The sequence below is a fragment of the Carettochelys insculpta genome, chromosome 1 (genome assembly GCF_033958435.1).
Source record: "Carettochelys insculpta isolate YL-2023 chromosome 1, ASM3395843v1, whole genome shotgun sequence".
Lineage (NCBI taxonomy): Eukaryota > Metazoa > Chordata > Testudines > Carettochelyidae > Carettochelys > Carettochelys insculpta.
In genome coordinates this window covers 33366732-33386913 of record NC_134137.1, presented here as the reverse complement: position 1 = coordinate 33386913, position 20182 = coordinate 33366732, and the positions used below count along the sequence as shown (strand labels likewise).

Genomic DNA, 20182 nt, shown 5'->3' with positions numbered 1-20182 from the left:
TAAAATTAGAAATAAGTATAGTCACTGCCTGGATATTGAGAAAAAAGACACTTTTGTTTCTGAGAAATTTCATGCTGGGTCTGCAACCTGTTAATGATTCCAGACAGGCACATCCATTCTTATTAATCATCAATGTTAATCAATGAAAGAAATTTATTATGCTTAATTAAAAATATGTTTTGGGTGCAAATTTGTACAACTACTACACACAATTTGTGTGTATTGCTAACATAATGATTGGATTATAAATTCTTATAATTCACTTGTGTCATAGGGAAGGTCCATTATCAAGGACTGATGATTTGTGAAAATACTGCTACCCTAAAACGGGGTGCCGGTTTTGAAAAGTGTGAGAATCACTGACTGAGAAATAATATAATCGTCCAGGTGCACTCAGACTAGAAGTCTTCATCCTATTTAGGTAATGTCTGCTTTCATGTACATTCAAAACACCCTTGAATCTGAGGTTCCTACCTTCTGCCCTGAACTTGTCTTCTGTTAGGTACATGCAAATCTCTTTCTTCATGCAACTATTATTGAAAAGATGAATGTCTCCAAGGGACAATGTTATGAAAACTGCTGTGTTTGACCATTTAAAAATAAAAAACTGTTGGCACTCATGTTTCTTTAGTTCTTGTTTTTAAAGCGTTTGGGGCTCTGTTTTAATATATATTTTTGCAGAAATGTTAGATATGTACCTGGTGTTTTTTTTTCCAGGAGTGCCTGGGTGCCTGACTGCTATTGATTAGACACCCAACTCCCTTTAGATGTGGCCTGTCAAGTCTAAAAAGACAAGGGAGACAGAAGATGAGAAGGGGGAATAGAGTCACAGAGAGATGCAGTGACTTGCCTAAAGGCACACAGCCACACAGCCATTTAGAGGTAGAGCTAGGACTGGAATGCAAGTCCCTGACTCTCAGTCCAGTGCCTGTTTGCTTGACTGTGCTGCCATTTTTAGAGATGGTTACTGATGTTTCATGTAATAATCTGTTGCCTTATCTAGAGGTTATTGAAAATTAAAAAATAATTCTCCAGCCTGCTTATGCTTCAGAATTACCTGTTTTATTGACGAACTACATAATATGGTACTACTTCCTAGCACCATAGAAGTCCTTGGCTGCAGTCACAACTTGCCGGGGCTTCTTTTTTTCAAGGGCACGTTTCGTCCATTGATGGTAACTCATGCTAAGAACTATTGGGTCTTGCTCAATATTATCCTTCCCTCTGCTGTTTAGTCAGACACAAGTTTGGACACAATAAGGTTATCTCTTTTCCATCATCTCAACTGTATGTCCTGCTCACAGAAGTTGTTGGTTACACGATTTCCTCCCTTTAAATCAATGTCCCCTTAGCTATGCTCCTGTAATTACCTATAACTCTTATTTCTGTTGTTTTCTTAACGCTGTCCTTTTTTTCTTTTTCATTTGTAGCTTCTGTACAAAGATGGGAATTGATTCTGAAAACATAAAGAAAAGTCAAACCCACCTTCTCAAGCTATGCAACAGTGTCTATATCTATACTGGCTCCAGCTTCTCCTTTCTGATTCTTTTCTTCTTGACCTACTTTGCTGCCACTTTGTTTGTTTAGCGCTTACGTTGCGTCGGGTGCTGTAGAAAGAGACTTGAAAAAGATTAGAGGGGTCGTGGCGGATAACCAGTTGACCATGAGTTCCCAGAGCAACACTTTGGCCAAAAGAGCGGTGCTTGGATGTATAAAAATCTCAGGTAGGAGTAAGTGGTTTAGGAAGAGCACGGAAGGTGAGAGGGGAAGTGGGAAGAAATGAAACGAGGAGTTCTGTTACAATTAAATTTCACTCGTAGTAATCAGTCATGCTTTTTAAGACTGTTAAAGGCAGACCCAACATTCACTTTTAAGAGCAGTAACCATCAGTATATTTCTGTAAGGGTTGATTGAAAAGAAATCAAGAAGACCCAGAAGAAAAATCAATGGAACTTTTTGTGTTCTTTTCCCCACCCTTTTTCTGTCATCTCTATTTTCTTTTGGCACACAGTTTCAATTATCTAGCCATGTAACAGTGGGACTTCCTCCTACTTTTCTCTAATCTGTTACATTCTGTTACGTATTTTTTTTCTATTACTTTCCGACCTCCTACCTACCTTTTGGAGTGAAAGAGCTAGTGGTTCTCTAATCCTCACCCCCAGAATACAGCAAATTACATATGAAGTGCCGTACTAGTCAGTAAAGTGACTATGTAAAAAAAATCACAGTTTTCCAGATTTCTGTATGCTCAGTCATCTGTTGACTTTGATGAAGAATGTAAATGCTCCCTCCTTTTTATTCATGTTAGTCCTGGAGAGCCAACACAGCTAAGACATATGGAGCTGGATTCTACTCCATCTTGTGGCTCCAAATCAGACTTATTTATTATGTTTCAGTCAGTTACACTTGTGCAAACCAACTGAAACCAAATAGAGATTGTCCAGGTGCTGTTGAGTGCATAAGTTAAAGACTGTGGCTCCACTGAAGTAATTGGAGTCTTCTTACTTGAGATGATCTTCAGAATAGAAGGACTTTCTTTGATCCTGATGTTAGCCAGGTTAAGAGTTGCAAAAAGCAAACAAACCCAGAAGTCATCTTTGTACTTGTAAATTGAACACACTTGATCCAGAACCTGCAATCATGCCTTTTTAACAAAATCACTCTTCCGACTAAGCTGCGGTTTGAAATTCAAATTGTCCTCATAACTGAAAATACCAGACCCACTGCCTTATTGAGAAGGAACAGCTGTTTTGTCCCGTTACTGGGAGAGCCTTACATCAGTGTGCGGAAGCTCAAAGGCCCAGATCCTCAAAGATATTTAGGTTCTTAACTTCCATTGATTTCAGTGGAAGAGAGAAACCTAAGTACCTCTTTGGACTTGGACCACAGTAACTGTATAAATGTAAGCTTTAATAAAGATGTGTCCCCAGAGAGTATCTCAGTAGCCTCTGAAAGTCATGACCAAGCATGCAGTGTCCGGGTAAAACCTGAGAAGACTTTTCTGAGAAGGGAGTCCCACAATGGGAGGGGCAGACAATCTCTTCTATGGTTCTTCCAAAGCCCCAGTCAGGAATTTGGAGGGGATGTCTCCAGGACAATGTAGTGCTGGATGAGCCCTTCTTGGGAGGAGGAAAATGTAGTGGAGTTTCCTGCTGGATGCCATCAGTTATGGGCTTATATCTGCTATCAAGCAGGTGATCACATGTGACTCATCACTTGTTATGTAATTACATAAGAACTTCCATGCTGGGTCAAACCAAAGGTCCATCTAGCCCAGTATTCTGTCTTCCAACATTGGCCAGTGCCAGGTGCCCCATATGGAATGAACAGAATAGGTGATCCATCCTCTGTTGTCTGTTGCCAACTTCAGCCTATGGACAGCTAGTGACATCAGGATAGCTTCTGGTGATCTGTTTGGAGGCAGGATCGTAACCATCTTCTCCATTGGTTGTGATAGAACAGCTATACTCCATTGCAGCAGATAGGTATATTTTTAAGTTTAAGATGTTTTGATTCCAGCCCATAACTCGAAGTGGTCTTAGGTAAGGAAAGATGGATACCCTATTGCTGCATTGCTTAAGAAGGTACCTCCAACTCAGCAGAAGAGGTACCCTGGCCTTGGATTTTTTTTCTCCTCTTTTAGGAGGGGAGGTGCTTTTAAAATGATGTTCTTATTTAGGCATGTATATCTATTGGCAGCTCAGGAAAGAAAAGTACCTATATTCTTTAGTAGAATAAATTCTTTTGGGGATGGGGCAAATATGATGTTCATTATTTATGGAGATAACCTTTTCTGTTAGGTGAACACAGTTTTGCAAGACTTTCCCTGGCACATAGATGAGGCAGTTGATATATGGAGAGGGTTAGGACTCACCTTTTTGAAAAATGTTCACTTATTTTGTGTCTCTGTTTTTGAGTGCCCATCTTGAGAGATACAGAACCAGCATTTCCAGCCACAATTTAGACACCTTCAGAGGTGGCCGGTATGTTGAGTGTTAAGCGCTTTTGAAATCCTGCTGGTTTTTGAGCTCTTTTTGTTTTTTTGTTTTAGGAAAAACTTTATTTTGGTACCTATGGAAGACAGGCTTATTAAAAATCTGGTCCAGGTTGTGGGTGCTGAACACTTGGAAATATGGACAATGGGGCCTGATTTTTTTCAGAAATGTGGAGCACCCAGATATTGATTTAGCTAGGGACACATAACAGTTCAGTGGCTGACCTGCGATTAGAATGTAGACGTCTGATCCCTCTTCCATGCTTCAGCTTCAGTCAGAGCACCCTGCATCTCAACATCTAACTGCAGTAGCTGGAGAATGTCTAGCACTTTAGGGGGCACCCACCTTTATCTGTTTCTAGGGGTCCGCCGTCATTCTTTCAGTTTAGACACATATGCTCATCCTCACACTTTGTGGGTTTGCGAGGTCTTTTACCAGTGAAAGGGCCTTACACAGCAGTATTCTACTTACCCTCTACTTATTAACAGCCACCAGAAACAGAGTGCACGTGCTAAGCATGCAATGCTCACCGCTCCCAATAAGACAGGTGAACTTTTCTTGATCTGTCTGGGTAACTCTAGTTTCTGTATGGTGTCACTGACAGAGTGTTGAGGCCTAGTGGTTGTGATCTTAAAACTGTTTCCTGGAGTTGATTCCCAAAGAATTTCCTTATGATCCTCATTTTGTGTAGCGAAACTTGAGTCTTGTTTAGCTATTGCTTAACCAATCATTATACTAAAATTTTACTAACCAATCCTATCATAATGTGATCTAATTCACTTGCCACTTATACATCACCACCTTAATTAATTTACACCAAGCAAAATTAAGGATACACAGACAGAAACAATTAAAGAACCAGACCAAAATCATGCGGACAGAAGTACAGACGTGGACATCCAAATGTTAGAACAATAAAGAAATGAGAGTTTTGCATCCCCAACTATTGACAAGTGGTTTCTTCTGTTTCTTTATTCTGGTGATATTGGGTGCCATTAAGACAAGGTTTCCATAAAAGGCTGATATTACACTATTTTAATGTAATTTGGTAAAACATGAGGATGTGACTTCCTGGTTCTCAGCTAATGGCTGCTGCTTTTTCTGGCTGATTGGCTGGCTGCAAAGGCCTTAGACTTTAGGCCTTACAATAGGGCTACAGGCCTCATGGTGTCAGAAGAAGGTCTTATCTTTACACTTACCATATACTATTGGAGGGTTTCTACTGCATGAAGTGGGACTCTCCAGATAGAGATGTATTTGAATTGTGTTCAAAAATACATGTTCTTCTTTCTTTTAATTAATCCCATTCTGGGGTTACAAATGTCAGTGATTAGTCATTTGCTGGTATTTTAGTGACTAATATTTTAAAAAAAAAAGATTAACAGCATGTTTGACAGGACTGCTCACAAGGGGTAGGGCAAAGGGGGCCGTTGCTCAGGGGCCTGCACAATTTAAAAAAGCCAGGGGGCACCCGGCTGCCAGAAGCACAGGGGACTACGGCAAGCTTCCTGTCTGCCTTCACTCTGTGCTGCTTCTGGAAGCAGCTGGCATCACATCCCTATGGTCTCTGCAGAGGGCACGGGGTCTCTTTGTGCTGCCCCTTTCCTGAATGCTGACTCCACAGCTTCCATTGACCGGTAACTGGAGCCAATGGGGACTGCGAGTGGGGTGCCTGCAGGCAGTGGCACATGGAGAGCCCCTGGCTCTCCACCCTAGGAGCTGCTGCCAGAGGGGCGTGCTGGTTGCTTTCAGGAGTCACCTGAGGTAAGCGCAACCCTCCTCACTCACTCCCCACACCTCAATCCCTTGCTCCAGCCTAGCACCTGCACCCAAATCCCCTCCCAGCAAAACAAGCAAAATGAAGTGTTTCTTCGCATAATACACAGTCAAACTGTGGAGCTTGTTGCTAGGGGATGTGGTGAAGGCCAAAAATAAACTGGTTCAAAAATGGTTAGATACATTCATGGAGGATCCATGGCTAATAACCAAAGTGGTCAGAGACGCACCCCTTGGGTTTGGGTGTACCTGTCTGCCCCACTCAGAAACTAAGAATGGACAACAAAAAATGGATTGATAGTTGCTCTGTTATGTTTATTCCTCTGAAGCACTTGACATTGGTTACTGTTGGAAGACGGGATACCGGGCTAGATGGACCATTGCTCTAACCCAGCATGGCCATTCTCTATGCACTGAATGTATGGAAGAACTTGGAATAAAACACAATTTTCTTAATTCTTAAGCTTGTGCTCTGATCACTGGACCATGCTGCTTTGCTATAAAAGAGCTTGCGTGAATTTGAGTTTTGCAGTGTGGTCTAACGGACTGGTGGCGTAGAGGTAGCTTCAGTCACTTTTCAAAATGGGCCTAAGTTACCTGGGTCATACAGGGCTACGCAGAACAGTTCCCTAAATAACATTACAAACCAAAGTCTGAGTGACTTGCTGGAGGTCGTATAGGAGGTTTGTGGCAGAACAAGGAATTGAACTTGGGTCTCTTAAATACTAGGTGAGTGCCTTAACTATCCAACAGTCTGTTTCACTCTCACTTGTTGGGAGAAGTGGTTCATTTGCCCTACTCATTATTCATCGTAATTGCTGCTATGTTTGCAATCAAAATAACTAGTGATGAGGGTGGGTTTTGCAAAGCTGACACTGATCCACAAGGAACTGGATCAAGACCAATGAAGTTACTTCACATGGGTTATCCATTTACTTTCAGATCATAACAAATTTTGATCCTTCCTGATGTGGGCTGAATTTCAACTGTTGATGCAGAGGGAAAATGTAGTATATTTCCAGTATCCATCTAAAATTGTTTGCATCAAAATGTCGTTTTGGCTCTTCCCTTGCAGCTGAGTGCCATCCTCCACCAGCCAGGACCCTGTTACTAGTCTGACTCCTCTTTTGTTTCTCTCGTGAATGCAGATCACAATGTCGTCATCTTCCATGTGGTACTTCTGATTTGGGTCTACGTCATCCGTATTCTTCTGTTTTTACCTTCTGAGCTGTAAGACTCATGAAAGCATGATACGGAGGGCTGCTTGTTGTTAATTATGTGCTGCGTTTCAGTTTGGCTTTGGGTGTTGGCTTTCTATCTTTGGAACTTTGTTAATATTTCAGACAATTGGCATGTTGTTTAGCAAGTGCTGCAGGCCTTTTGTGAAATTTGTTAAAAAAAATAAAAGAATGACTAATTGAGCATGAACAGTGCTGGTAAGACTGTAGTCCATTGTGTAACTACTGAGAGCAAAATTTGCATTCCTAGAAAAGCTTGTTCGCGGTCAAAATATAGGGCACTCTCTTTATTGCTCATGGGAGAACATGTACTATATATTCAGCTCAGGATGCTGCTTAAAAGGATCGACTTTGTAGAAAGTGACATTTTCTTTCCTTGAATCACTGAAGTCAGATTGAAACCCTGGTGTACTTGGCAACAGAAGTGAATCTTTCTCATTCAGGCAAGTATTGTGGGGGCTATTTTAAGTCTGTCACACACACGCACAATGATTTGTTTGCTGAAATGGCTTCTTTTAAGATCATGTTTAGTACTGACGCAGCCAAATCTTTTGAAGGGAAAGGCTACAGTCCTATGTTATCCAACTGTCTGCCTCTTTCCTGGGCCAGAGGGCACCCAGCAATTGGCTCTTTCTTATTTCACAAATATATTTGTGGCTTTTTTTCCCTGAGACATGTACATCCAGCAGAATGTAAAGAAGGTGTCGAACAACATTCAGAGAAATCGTGACTTCTGCATAGCTCTTAATGCAGCCAGTTGTATGTTGAGTACATGTATCGCATAAATACCATATGTGGGGCTTTTGTATGCGTGCACTTTATATGTAAATATGGACTAGTGCGGTCTGTATGTGCATTTGGTTGTGGGTCGGGTAATTTCTTTTTCTGGTCCATTTTGCTGTGCAGAATGAAAGTCTGACTCATCAATGAATGGAAGATAGTGCTTCCTTTGTCCCTCTGCTCTGTTTAGGGATTTTTTTTTGGGATCCAGGCGGTCTGTTGCACTGTGAACATACAGTGCCTGCTACAGTGGGGCTCCAGTCTCCCTTCTGGCTGTTAGGTGTTTGTGTACACATGTCACTTAAAATAGTCATCTTTGTCTGTTGTAGCTTGGGATCCTGTTCTTCAGACCTTACACACCCAAGTACTCCTTACTCCTGCTAATAGACAAAGCAACTAGCTGCTTTAGAACTCTGCAGAACCATGCCATTAAGGAGCTATTGAGTAGTCCCTGTCATTCTTGCGTGACTGGGGATTTACGCCCATCACGAGCTGCTAAATGGGAAACCTGGAACTAGAGCAGGGTGGACTTCATGTCTTTAGGATAGCATTGGCTGCGTGAAGCAAAGCTGCGCTATCTCAGAAGAATGTATTCTGTTCTAATAAGACCCAAATTTTTTTTTCAACATTTCTTTTCCCTTCTGTGAGGGAGAGAGAAGTAGGGAAGGGTATTGAAAGGGAAGTGTTGCCATCTTGGAAGCTGAAAATGAGTTGTAAGTGCTTGGTAACTGTGTTTATGCTTTAAAAGAAAATACACAAGGTACTAGAAGTACTCCTACGCATGGCCCAACTACAAAATTCAAACCAAGTTGGGTACTAGTTTTCTGGCATCTGAAGTTTCCAAATTAAATTGTTTTTACCACTAGTTCTGATTAATTTGCAGTTTTCACCTTGCATTTTCAGGAATTCATGTAAAGAGAAACTTTGAGAAAAACAGGAAGAGGGAAAATGGAAAGTGTTTTCTGCGGTGCTTCTGTCCTGTATGACCTCTGTAGCTGAAACGGCATAACACAGCGTGGCCTTTTATCACCTGTTTTCCGTATCTGTGCCACGGTTGTAGACACAAAATACACCGTTTGTTACAGTGAAAATGTGTTAGCTTCTATCAACTGTTTTCCGTATCTGTGCTATGGTTGTAGACACAAAATACGCCATTTGATACAGTGAAAACGTGTTAGCAGGCTATGCTATTAGTGTCAGAGCAGCTGACACACTTCTGCAAGCAAACAGCAGCTACTTGTTGCAGCAGCCGCAGCAGCCTGGGACATTCATAAAGAAAGCACTGGCAAGACAATCTGGCATCATGTGACGTTAGTTTGCTTGTGTTCCTCATGAAAATGAGCCTGGCCAAGATTTTCACCCTTGGGTACCAAATTTGGTTTCTTGACACATTATTCAGATACTCTAAATGACTGTGGCCCTATTTGCAGGTGTTCTGATTTTATATTTAGGTGCATAAATAAGGCTTTAGGACACTAGTATTAGGGCATCTGTTTGAAAATCCTGGCCATTATTTTTTTCCCAGAGAGGCAGAGGCATCTGTCCTACTCTCTCATCCTTCTGAAGCTGAACAAATGTAACAAGATTTTCAGCCCATCCCAAGCTGCGCAGGATTGGTTGAGGCCAGATGTATGCTTTCTTCTGTCTTTGTTGGTTAAGGTACAGAAACAGCCAAGATGGTGCTTAGGAAATTACCACTGCAGTGATCACAGGTCCTGCGGGTTGATTCATCTCACACAGTCTCTCACAGGGACAAAACAGTGTTCTTATAAATTCTTACCAGAGTTGTCACAATGGTTGAGCTTCACATAAATCACTAAACTGTGTTGCTACAACTTTATTTTCAAGCCTGTGACCTACGAGGAGAAGTTATGTTACACATTTGGGCTTTAATGTCACAGAATAACCCTTCCTGGAATTCCCTTATGTTATCTGTTTTCTGCTGGGAAAAATCTAAATTTCAAATTATTTCAGTGCAAAAGATATCCAGGACAATCAGTTTTTCTGCAGCAGGAGAAATCTAGGCACTATATGGAGTGAGATTTCATTACTGATTAAACACTGTAGCAATCTTCATCAACTTTAAATTTTCTCTTTCCAACTTCAGGCTCCTTCGTAATTTGGCTGACTTCAGTTTCTGTGCCCTTCCTTACTTACCTGCTCTTATTCCAGTTTATTGTGTCACTTGCATGTCCTCACACTGCCAGATTGTTTGCTTCTTCCAAGACAGAATCCATGCTTTCTTCTACACATGGAATACCCTTACTGGATGAATCTGGAGGGCCAAACTGTACTCTTTCCAATCTCTTGTACAAGAATGTGAACTAACAATGGGTAAATAAATGGGCAAGGACTGATCATCCTTTCTTTTTAAACGATATATGTTTTATTTCTCTGCTTCACCCGTTGTATGCAGCTTGCATTTTTAGAACGTGAGCGCTTTGGAGCAAGAATGCAACTTCTGATGTTTGGAAAGCATCTAGCCTCTTGTGGGTAATCCTAGTAATGATCAGCACTCTACCAACAGCTGCACCACTGAATTTAGCTCTCATTATAATTCCCTCATTAGCTGCATATATATCTGCTTCTTGTAACCCAGGGCTCAATAATGAGAGTAAATATTAAAGAGGGGCACTGCTGACTCTATCTGCTGGACAAATCTTGGTCAAATTTATCATTTGAAACCTGGTTTTTAGAAATGCATTTCATAGAATCATAGAATCACAAAGCTGGAAGGGACCTCAGGAGGTCATCTAGTCCAGCCCCCTGCTTCGAGCAGGACCAACCCCCACTAAGTCATCCCAGCCAGGACCTTGTCAAGCTGGGACTTAAAAACCTCGAGGGACGGAGAATCCACCACCTTTTGTGGGCAACACGTTCCAGTGCTTCACCACCCTCCTGGTGAAATAGTTTTTCCTAATATCCGACCTACATCTCTCCGTCTTTAACTTCAGACCATTGCTCCTTGTTCTGCCATCTGACACTAGTGAGAACAATTTTTCACCCTCCTCTTTAGAGCTCCCCTTCAGGAAGTTGAAGGCTGCTGTTAAATCACCCCTAAATCTTCTCTTCTGTAAACGAAAGAAGCCCAAATCCCTCAGCCTTTCCTCGTGGGTCTTGTGCTCCTTAACCATTTTTGTTGCCTTCTGCTGAACCTGCTCCAGCACATCCACATCTTTTTATACCGGGGGGCCCAAAACTGGACACAGTATTCCAGATGTGGCCTCACCAGTGCCAAATAGAGGGGAACAACCACTTCCCTAGATCTGCTCGAAATCCTCCTCCTAATTCACCCTAGTCTGCCGTTGGTCTTCTTGGCTACAAGGGCACACTGTTTATTCATATCCAGCCTTTCATCCACCATAACCCCTAGGTCCCTTTCCACTGTCCTGCTGCTTAGCCAGTCGGTCCCCCACCTATAACAATGCTTGGTAGTCTTCCGCCCCAGGTGCAGGACTCTATGCTTCTCCTTGTTAAACCGCATCAGATTTCTTTTGGCCCAATCCTCCAATTTATCCAGGTCACTCTAGATTTTCTCTCTACCCTCCAACGTATTTACCTCTCCCCCTAGTTTTGTGTCATCCGCAAACTTGCTGAGGGTGCAATCCAGTCCCTCTCCAGATCATTAATAAACATGTTGAACAACACCGGCCCCAGAACTGAGCCTTGTGGCACTCCACTTGAAACCGACCACCATCCAGATATTGAGCCATTGACCACTATGCGCTGGGGCCGACCGTCAAGCCAGCTTTCTATCTGTCTTATAGTCCAAGGCTCCAATCCCTATATCCTTAACTTATGGACAAGAATGTTGTGGAAGACTGTATCAAAAGCTTTGCTGAAGTCAAGGTGTATCACATCCACTTCCCCCTGTCCACAGAGCCTATTACCTCGTCTTAGAAGCTAATCAGATTTGTCAGTCAGGACTTGTCCCTGGTAAATCCATGTTGGCTACTTGTGATCACTTTCCCCTCTTGCAGGTGCTCCAAATGGATTTCTTGAGGATCCCTTCCATTATTTTCCCAGGGATTGAGGTAAGGCTGACTGGTCTATAGTTCACTGGATTGTCCCTCTTTCCTTTTTTAAAGGTGGGCCCTATGTTTGCCTTTTTCCAGTCATCCGGTATCTCTCCCAATCTCCAAGAGTCTTCCAAGATAATGGCCAAAGGTTCGGCAATGATTTCTGCCAATTCCCTCAGTACCCTTGGGTGCGTTAAATCCAGACCCATGAATTTGTGTGCATTTAGTAGATAACTCAGAACTTGTTCCTTCCCCACAGATGGCTGTCCTCCACCTTCCCATATGACATTGTCTAGGACCATAGTGTGGGAGTTGACTTTGTCGGTGAAGACTGAGGCAAAAAAAGCATTGAGTACTTCAGCTTTTCTTACATCATCTGTCAGTAGGTAACCTCTTTCATGCAGTAACAGCCCCACACCTTCTCTGATAACCTGTTTTTTGTTAATGTGCCTGTAGAAACCCTTCTTGTTACCCTTCACATCCCTTGCCAGCTGCAGTTCCAATTGTGCTTTCTCCTTCCTGATTACTCCCCAGCATTCTCCACCTGTGTGTTTATGCTCCTCTTTAGTCAACTGTCCACATTTCCATTTCTTATATGCATCCTTTTTGAGTTTAAGCTGACTAAGGATTTCCCTGTTAAGCCAAGCTGGTTGCCTACCATGTTTGCATTTCCTACTATGCAGTGGGATGGTTTGTTCCTGTGCCTTCAGTAAGACTTCTTTAAAATACTGCCAGTTCTCTTGAACTCTTTTCCCCTTCATCTTTGTTTCCCAAGGGATCCTGCTCATCAGTTCTCTCAGGGAGTCGGTCTGCTCTTTTGAAATCAAGGGTCTGTATGTTACTGCTCACCTTTCTTACTTTTGTCCAGATCCTGAAATCTACAATCTCATGGTCACTGAGATCCCACCCACTTCTATTTCTTCTACTAGTTCTTTCCTGTTTGTGAGCAGCAGGTCAAGTTGCACATGACCCCTGGTCGGTTCCTTCAGCACTTGTACCAAGAAGTTATCCCCAACGTTCTCCAAAAACTTCCTGGATTGTCTGTGTGCTGCTGTATTGGTCTCCCAACAAAACTCTGGAGGATTAAAGTCTCCCATGAGAACCAGGGCCTGTGATTTGGAAGCTTCACTTAGCTGTCTGAAGAAATCCTCATCTACCTCATCTCCCTCATCTGGCGGTCTATATCAGACACCAACTACAACATCACCTCTGTCGCTTCCGCCTCTAAGCTTAACCTAAAGACACTCAACTGGATTTTCTCCCTCCTTATACTGGAGCTCTGATCAGTCATGCTGCTCCCTCACATAGAGCACAACTCCTCCTCCTTTTCTCCCCGTCTGTCCTCCCTAAACGGTTTATAACCTTCCATGATCATGCTCCAGTTATGCGAATCATCCCACCAAGTCTCTGTTATAACAACCACCTCATACTTTTCTGACTGTGCCAGGGCCTCTAATTCTTCCTGTTTGTTCCCCATTTAACTACTCTGTCAATATAAAATATAATTATCAGGGTGAGGTGTATGAACATACATAGGATGACAAGAGTCCAGTTTTCAAAGGGACACTCCCATATTGAAGCCCTCCTGAGGTTGTCCGCACTTTTCTGGAAAAAAAAAAATCAGGACAATTTGCCCATCTCCCTCCCCTGACTCCCAGATCACTACTGGTGGAGCCTGTTGCTATCCAGTTCCTTGCTCGCCAGCCACCGCCCCCCAGAGGTGGGTGGGGAGGTTCAGTGGACAATGATGGGGGAGGGAGATATGCAAACCTGGTGGCAGAGTGAAGATGCCTTAGGTGAGGTCAGCCACTCCCCCTGCTGGTCCATCAGTGAAATCTCTGCTGTGTGCTAGCTCTTAGCAAGCAGGTCTCTGTCCCTTGTCCCATCTCTGCCCAGAACGGGCTGTCCCCTGTCGTGAGTGTGGGCGGGCGTCAGGCAGCAGTCAGGTACGCGTTGCCTCTGTTGCCTACCTGCAGGACCCCCTCATGTCTCCTTGCACCCCTCAGTCCCACTGCTCCTCCATATATTCATCAGTGGGGCGTATCCTGTTCCTAGCACTGTGCAAAGAACCAGCCTCTGGACAGACACACAGCTCACCAACAGCCTGGCTGGCACGCTCCTTCTGGGCAGTGGGTTTTGGGGAATGCAAAAATACTGCGGGCAGGAAGGGCAGGGGGTCAGCAGCCAGTGGGGCCAGAGTGTCTTGGGGGAGGGTTAACGGGGGTGGCAGCTGGAACCCACAGTAGGGCTCAGGCCCCACTGCATTCACCAGTAGCGGAATAGGGAATGATGTGATCCCAGCCTGCTTGGCACCACCAGGTTGTTGAGGGGAGGGAGTAGGACCACCCTCACACTCACTGGCGGGAAGCAGAGTGGAATTCAGCAGGACAGGGCCCCATTGCTCTATTCCCCCCACCACTACTGTGGGGAGGCGGTCAGCTCCTGCTGCCAGTGCCAGACTTCCATGAGTCTTCCAGGCCATGTTGCTTAGGGTAGGGAGCTGGGAAAAGGGATGGAGTGGGGGTTGCCAGGGCCGGAGGTGGAATTAGTTAAACCTTTGTAAACCCCTGTGTGGATACTTGCAAGGGACAAGCCAAACTGATTTAACCTGGTTTAAGCTGATTGAAGAAGGGAGGGCCCACAGAGGGGTTTGCACTAGTTTAACTAAACTGGTATAACCAAAACCAACGCACACTGCACACACAAGGCTTTGCACAAGTTAAGCCTTGCCTAAGTGAGGGAGTGTTCTGGGATTCTGCTTGACATTACTTTGTTCCAGGACTTGCTTCATTTACTGTCCATGAAGCCCTGGATGTACAAGTGATTCTATGATAAGATCCAAAATACAGCACTGCATTAGCATGTGTTAATTCCTGGAATGAAGTGGTTTGGAAATGAAGTGATAGGCAGTTTTACCGTGTACCGTAAACGAACCACAGTGAATTGTTTCTTAATGTTTTGTTTTAAATAATTTATTTTTGAATCCATTTCTGAAAGTTCACATGGAAATAACTGTTCATCAGTTGGCAGTAGGATAAAATGTTACCATAGCACTTCTATCCTTGTAGCCAAAATGTTTACTCCTAGCTGTAGCCACATTGTGCTGTAATCCTTTTTTTAAAATGTCACCAGTGCAGTATTTCCACAAACTTGAAAACAGGGAAGTGGAATGTTCTTGTAATTCAGTGTTTGTTTCTTTTACATGTTTAACCGAAGAAAGAGTCATGTAGCAGGGAGTAAAAAAACCCCAAAACAAAAAACGAAACCTGTGAGACAACTAATAGGTCTCCAGACTATGGAAGAACCTACACTTAGGCTATGTCTACACAACGAAATAAAATCAACTTGTAATAAATTTGACTTTTTAACCTCGATCTTATAAATTCAAAGTTAATTGTGCACAGATGTTCTGGAAGGTCGACCTACCATTTCTCATGTCTCCATTGCCTTATCCAAGTTAGATTGCTTAAGCAATGCATTGTGGGCTCCTATCCCACAGTGCCTTAGCTCTGTTGCCTTCTGGTGAAAGGGGGTTTAACCACTGGGTTGTGGAGGGGAAAAAAATTCCCGCAGTTGCTTCTGGGTGTTCAATGTCACTATCCCAGAATGCAAAACACTGTCCCAGAACTCAGAGCACCTGCTAGCTGAAAAATGAATGGGAGATCTCACCATTCTTTGACACAGTGCTGGCGGAAGCATGGATCCTCAAATGTTTTAAGTTATTGCAGATTGTGGCAACTTCACATAATGTCATGCAGTTTGTCTTTCGACTACAAAGGCACTGGGCTCAGATGATGATGAAGATGTTGGAGAAGAAGTTGCTCAACTGCGGACCAAGAACTTAGAATTTTTGGCCACCCTGAATTCAGTGCTTACAGTGGAGTGGCAGTTTTGAATTTGTGAAACCAGCACACACTGGTGGGACTACATTGTTTTGGAGTCCTGAGATGACCAGCAGTGGGTGCAGAACTTTCACATGTGGAAGTCCACTTTTACAGAACTTTGTGGCCTTGTGGCTGGGTGGGGCCAGGAGAGGGGAGGCAGGAGTAAAAAGAGCTGATGCAGAGCTAGCAACCAAAGTGGAAACAGCTGAGGAGTAGGCTGCCCTAAATCAATCAGGAACAGCTGATCCTACTCGGGGCTACCTTTATAAGCTCTTCTCCACGCAAGGCAAGGGGAGGAGGGTGAAGGAGAGTTTGGGAGACTAGTGAGGAGCAGGAAGGAGACGGAGAGAAACAGTCAGGGCTGTGAAAGAGGAGAGGAGCCTCAGCATCCCAGGGGACTGTGCTGCCCCAACCCGGGGAGTGCCTGGAGCCTCACTGGAGACTGGAGGAACTGGTCAGCTGAAGAAGCCAAACTAAGGAGGAGACCAGCTGCCACGACTACCCCTTGAGGAAGGGAATACCAGGGAGAAGCGTCTGGGGGAAGTGACCCAGGGAGAGAAGCTGCAGGGGCCAGGGCGAAGTAAGGCAGCCCTCCCAGGTAGCAGGTGTCCAGGGTCCCTGGGTCGGAACCCGGAGCAAGTGGGTGGGGACCGGGTTCCCCCCCAGACTGCCCCCTGCCCTAGCCCCAGCAAAGATAACATGGTGCAGGCGGTGGGGCCAGTGGACTAAACAGAGGGCCTGGGGCCCAGGAATGAGACCGACCACACCACAGGCCCCCATCCTGAAGCACAGCAATACAAAAATGAGACCAACTGCAATGGTTCAGAAGTGAGTGGCAAGCGCTCTGTGGAAGTTTGCAATGCGTGACAGTTACCAGTCAGTGGCAAATCAGTTTGGGATGGGCAGATCTACAGTGGGGGCCACGGTGGTGTAGGTCGCCTATACAATCTGTTGATGTCTCCTGAGGAACACTGTGACCCTGGGAGATGTACAGGCCATAGTGGATGGCTTTGCTGCCAGGGGGTTTCCTAACTGCAGTGGGGCAATAGATGGCACACACATTCTCATCATGGCCCCGGACTATCTGGCCACTGAGTATATAAACAGAAAGGGATACTTCTTGATAGTGTTGCTGGTTTTGGTAGATCATGAAGGTTGTCTCACTGAAATCAGCATGGGATGGTCGGGACGGGTTCGTGATTTACACATCTTCAGAAATTCTGGGCTGTACAGAAAACTCCTGGATGGGACTTCTTTCCCAGACTGGAAGATCAAGATTGGAGATGTGGAAATGCCTATAGTAATACTGGTTGACCCTGCTTACCCCCTTCTTCCTTACCTCATGAAGCCATACACAAGCACCCTGAACTGCAGCAATGATTACTTCAGTTTCAGACTCAGCAAGTGCAGAATGGTGGTGGAATGCATCTTTGGCTGTTTATAAGTGAAGCTGAGGTCCCTGTTGACCCATGTGGACCTTTCAGAAAGTAATGTCCCCATTATGGTTGCAGCATGCTGTATTCTGCATAATCTTTGTGAATCTAGGGAGGAGAATTTCACAAGTGCCTGGAGTGCAGAGGCTGATGCCATAAGCAGGGCTTATTTGCAGCTACCCACAAAGGCATTCTCCAAAGCAAATGCAGAGGCAGTGGCAGTCAGAGAGGCAAACAGAGGCTAGGAACACCCTCCATGACTATCCTGATTAATAGCCATTGATGGACCTATCTTCCATGAATGTAGCTAGCTCTTTTTTAAATTCTACTGTAGTCTTGGCTTTCACAGCATCCTCCGGCAAGGAGTTCCACATGTTACCCATGCATTGTGTGAAAAAATATTTCCTACTGTTTGTTTTGAACCTGCTGCCTATTAATTTCACTTGGTGACCCCCCTAGTTCTTGTGTTGTGAGAAGGAGTAAATAACATTTCCTTATTTACTTTCTTCACACCAGTCGTGGAGCATTGTTGGATACATATGGGACACCTCTGGAGGCTAATAAAGTCAATTAAAAGACATGACATTTGCACACTAGCCTTAATTCGAACTTTTAAATTCAAACTTGGTGCTACGTTGACTCACTTCTCACAATATCGACCTTACCACTCCCTAAAATCAACTTAATGGTATTTGCAGCAAAGACAGTGACTTTGTAAGATCAAGCTAACTGCTTTAAATTCGACTTTACCATGTAGTGTAGACACACCCTAAGGCTGGACTTTGGCCCTTGGCCAAAGGTGGGGTTGGCCTCTGCAAGTTATGGGTGCAGGTTCTTTCTTCCTACACAGAGCCCCGCTGACTTCACTCTGCCCATACAGAGGTCATAGCTGCGTTGCAGCCTTGGTGAGCACCTTGGGAGAAAGAGAGATCTGTTGTCAGGCTGGGGTGTCTAGCATTCAGGATACTTTGTTTTTATCCTGTAGTCACCTAGTAAGATCTCCTATATAGGTTTGAAATGAGACTTTTAGTTTTAGTTAGACTCAGAAATGCACAGTTCTGACACACGTTTGTTGTTTCTTTGTAGTGCTTCCACCTCTCATTCGGACCATTCCATGCATACAAAATCGGCTTCAGCTGTGTCATCTGATTCAGTCTCCACCTCCACAGAAAACTTTTCTCCTGATCTGAGGGTATGTATTCCTCTTTGTGGGGCTACAGTGAGATCTCAAGTACATCATTTGGTGGCAGATTAAGTGTAGAAATAGAAAAAAGACTCCAGCCTCCACATTAACAGCATGTTTTATTTAGCAGAAGCTTGGGAAAGGTACAGAATCTGATGGCTGAAATAGGAGTTAATTTAATCTCTACACCATTGCTTCCTTTTACTGGAGAAACAGTCTGCTAGAGCAGTGTTTCCAAAGTTTTCTTCAATAAAGTACCCCTTCAAAAAAACTGTAAGTACCCCTAGACATCTCTTGTATGCTGGTAATGGTACGTGTACCCCTGGTTGACAAACACAGTCCTAAGGTAATATGAGGCCTTGAAACAATTGCCATTCAACCTTGCCAGATTACTGTACCCTTTTCAGGAGACAGATTTGTTTTGCATACCACCAAGTTTATACCTCACTTAAAAACTGCTTATGTGCAAATGCATGCAAAGATATCATAGAAAGCTAGTACTGAAAGCATGCTGGCTTTTTACTATCTTTCATATCCGGGAGCCCCGGGACCGGGAGATTGCTGGATATTCAAATATTCTGGATAACAGAGAAGTATGCCTAGCAATGCATAACACTAAACAAAAACAAGATTAGATAATAAGGAACAAAGAAAAATGTGTGCAGAGTACTTTATGTATCAACAACAGTAGTATTGTACACTGTAAATTCATACTGTATTTATTTGTATTTACTTTCACTATACTGTACTTATGGAAAACATAACTAAAATTTACTTATGGTTAAAATGCTGTTTATTTGAGCGTTCAGGATAATAGAATGCTGGATATGAAAGAGTTTACTGTATTATCAAATAAGTAAATTGGAATAGAAATATTGTACTTGCATTTCACCGTAAGACCTATAAAGCAGCAGAAACAAGTCATTGTCTGAATGAACATTTATACTGTACTGACTTTACGAGTGCTTTTATGTAGCTTTTTGTAAAACTAGGCAAATATCTTGTTGACTTGATGTATCCCCTGGAAGACCGCAGTGCAACCCCAATGGGACATGTACCCCTGGTTGAGAAACACTGTACTAGAGCCATGTTTTCAAAGACTAAACAACCCACATTGGGCATCTGATTTTCAAAAGAGTTCAGCTTCCAAGAGTTCAGCCCACCTAAATAATGTTTAGATTCAGTGCCCAGCTGCTCCCCAGGCATCTATTTTTTTTTTGGTGCCTCAAGAGAAGCTGGTCCTCTTTGAAAATATGGCCCTGTTTGTCGGCATGGACCTCTTGAAGTATCTGGCGTCCTAACATCTGTCTTAAAATAGCTTGTACTTCAATGCTCACTGGCAGATACGAGCTGGTATACTCCCAATAAAACAGACCTTTCCTCCAATAAGTAGTAGTAGTAGGCATCCTTCAGTCTAATTAGACTATGGATCTCACCCTTCATAGTTCCATTTAGGATCATCATTTGCAGCGTCGACTGTGACTGTGAAGGCCCACATGAGAGTGACAGTCCTTGCTGCATCTGTTGCATGTGTAATGAGTGTCTGGCAGGTCCTTCCTGTGCTTTCTGTGGGCTCGCTTCTCCTCTGCTAGCTGTCTGATCCTCATGTCACCCTTCTGAAGGCCCTTGTGTAGTTCCTTCCTCCATCTGCTGCGATCGTCTGCCAGCTCCTCCCAGCTGTCCGGCTCAATGTCTACCTCCCTGAGGTCCCTCTTGCAGACATCTTTGTAGCGCAATTGGGGGCATCCGGAAGGTCTTTTCCCAGAGGCTAGCTCGCCATACAGGATGTCGTTTGGAATCCTTCCATCATTCATCCTGTGGACGTGGCCAAGCCAGCGGAGCCGCCGCTGCCTGAGGAGGGTGTGCATGGTTGG

At 43.9% G+C, this 20182-nt stretch overlaps 1 protein-coding gene across 9 annotated transcripts in view; it reads left to right on the top strand.

Annotated features, from left to right (window-relative positions):
* Positions 1-20182, top strand: part of MTMR2 (myotubularin related protein 2) — a 96392-nt gene that overhangs the window by 16348 nt on the left and 59862 nt on the right. For 3 of the 9 annotated variants that reach the window (XM_074984388.1, XM_074984385.1, XM_074984393.1), the window contains exon 2: positions 18212-18317. The exons of 1 other annotated variant lie outside the window; for it this stretch is intronic. In XM_074984388.1, the coding sequence (XP_074840489.1) occupies positions 18212-18317 (106 nt within the window). Of the gene's footprint in view, positions 1-274; positions 422-1430; positions 1725-3303; positions 7002-7399; positions 7453-18211; positions 18318-20182 lie in introns of those variants that run through there. 5 more of the 9 variants (XM_074984387.1, XM_074984389.1, XM_074984386.1 and 2 more) reach the window with 5 other exon arrangements.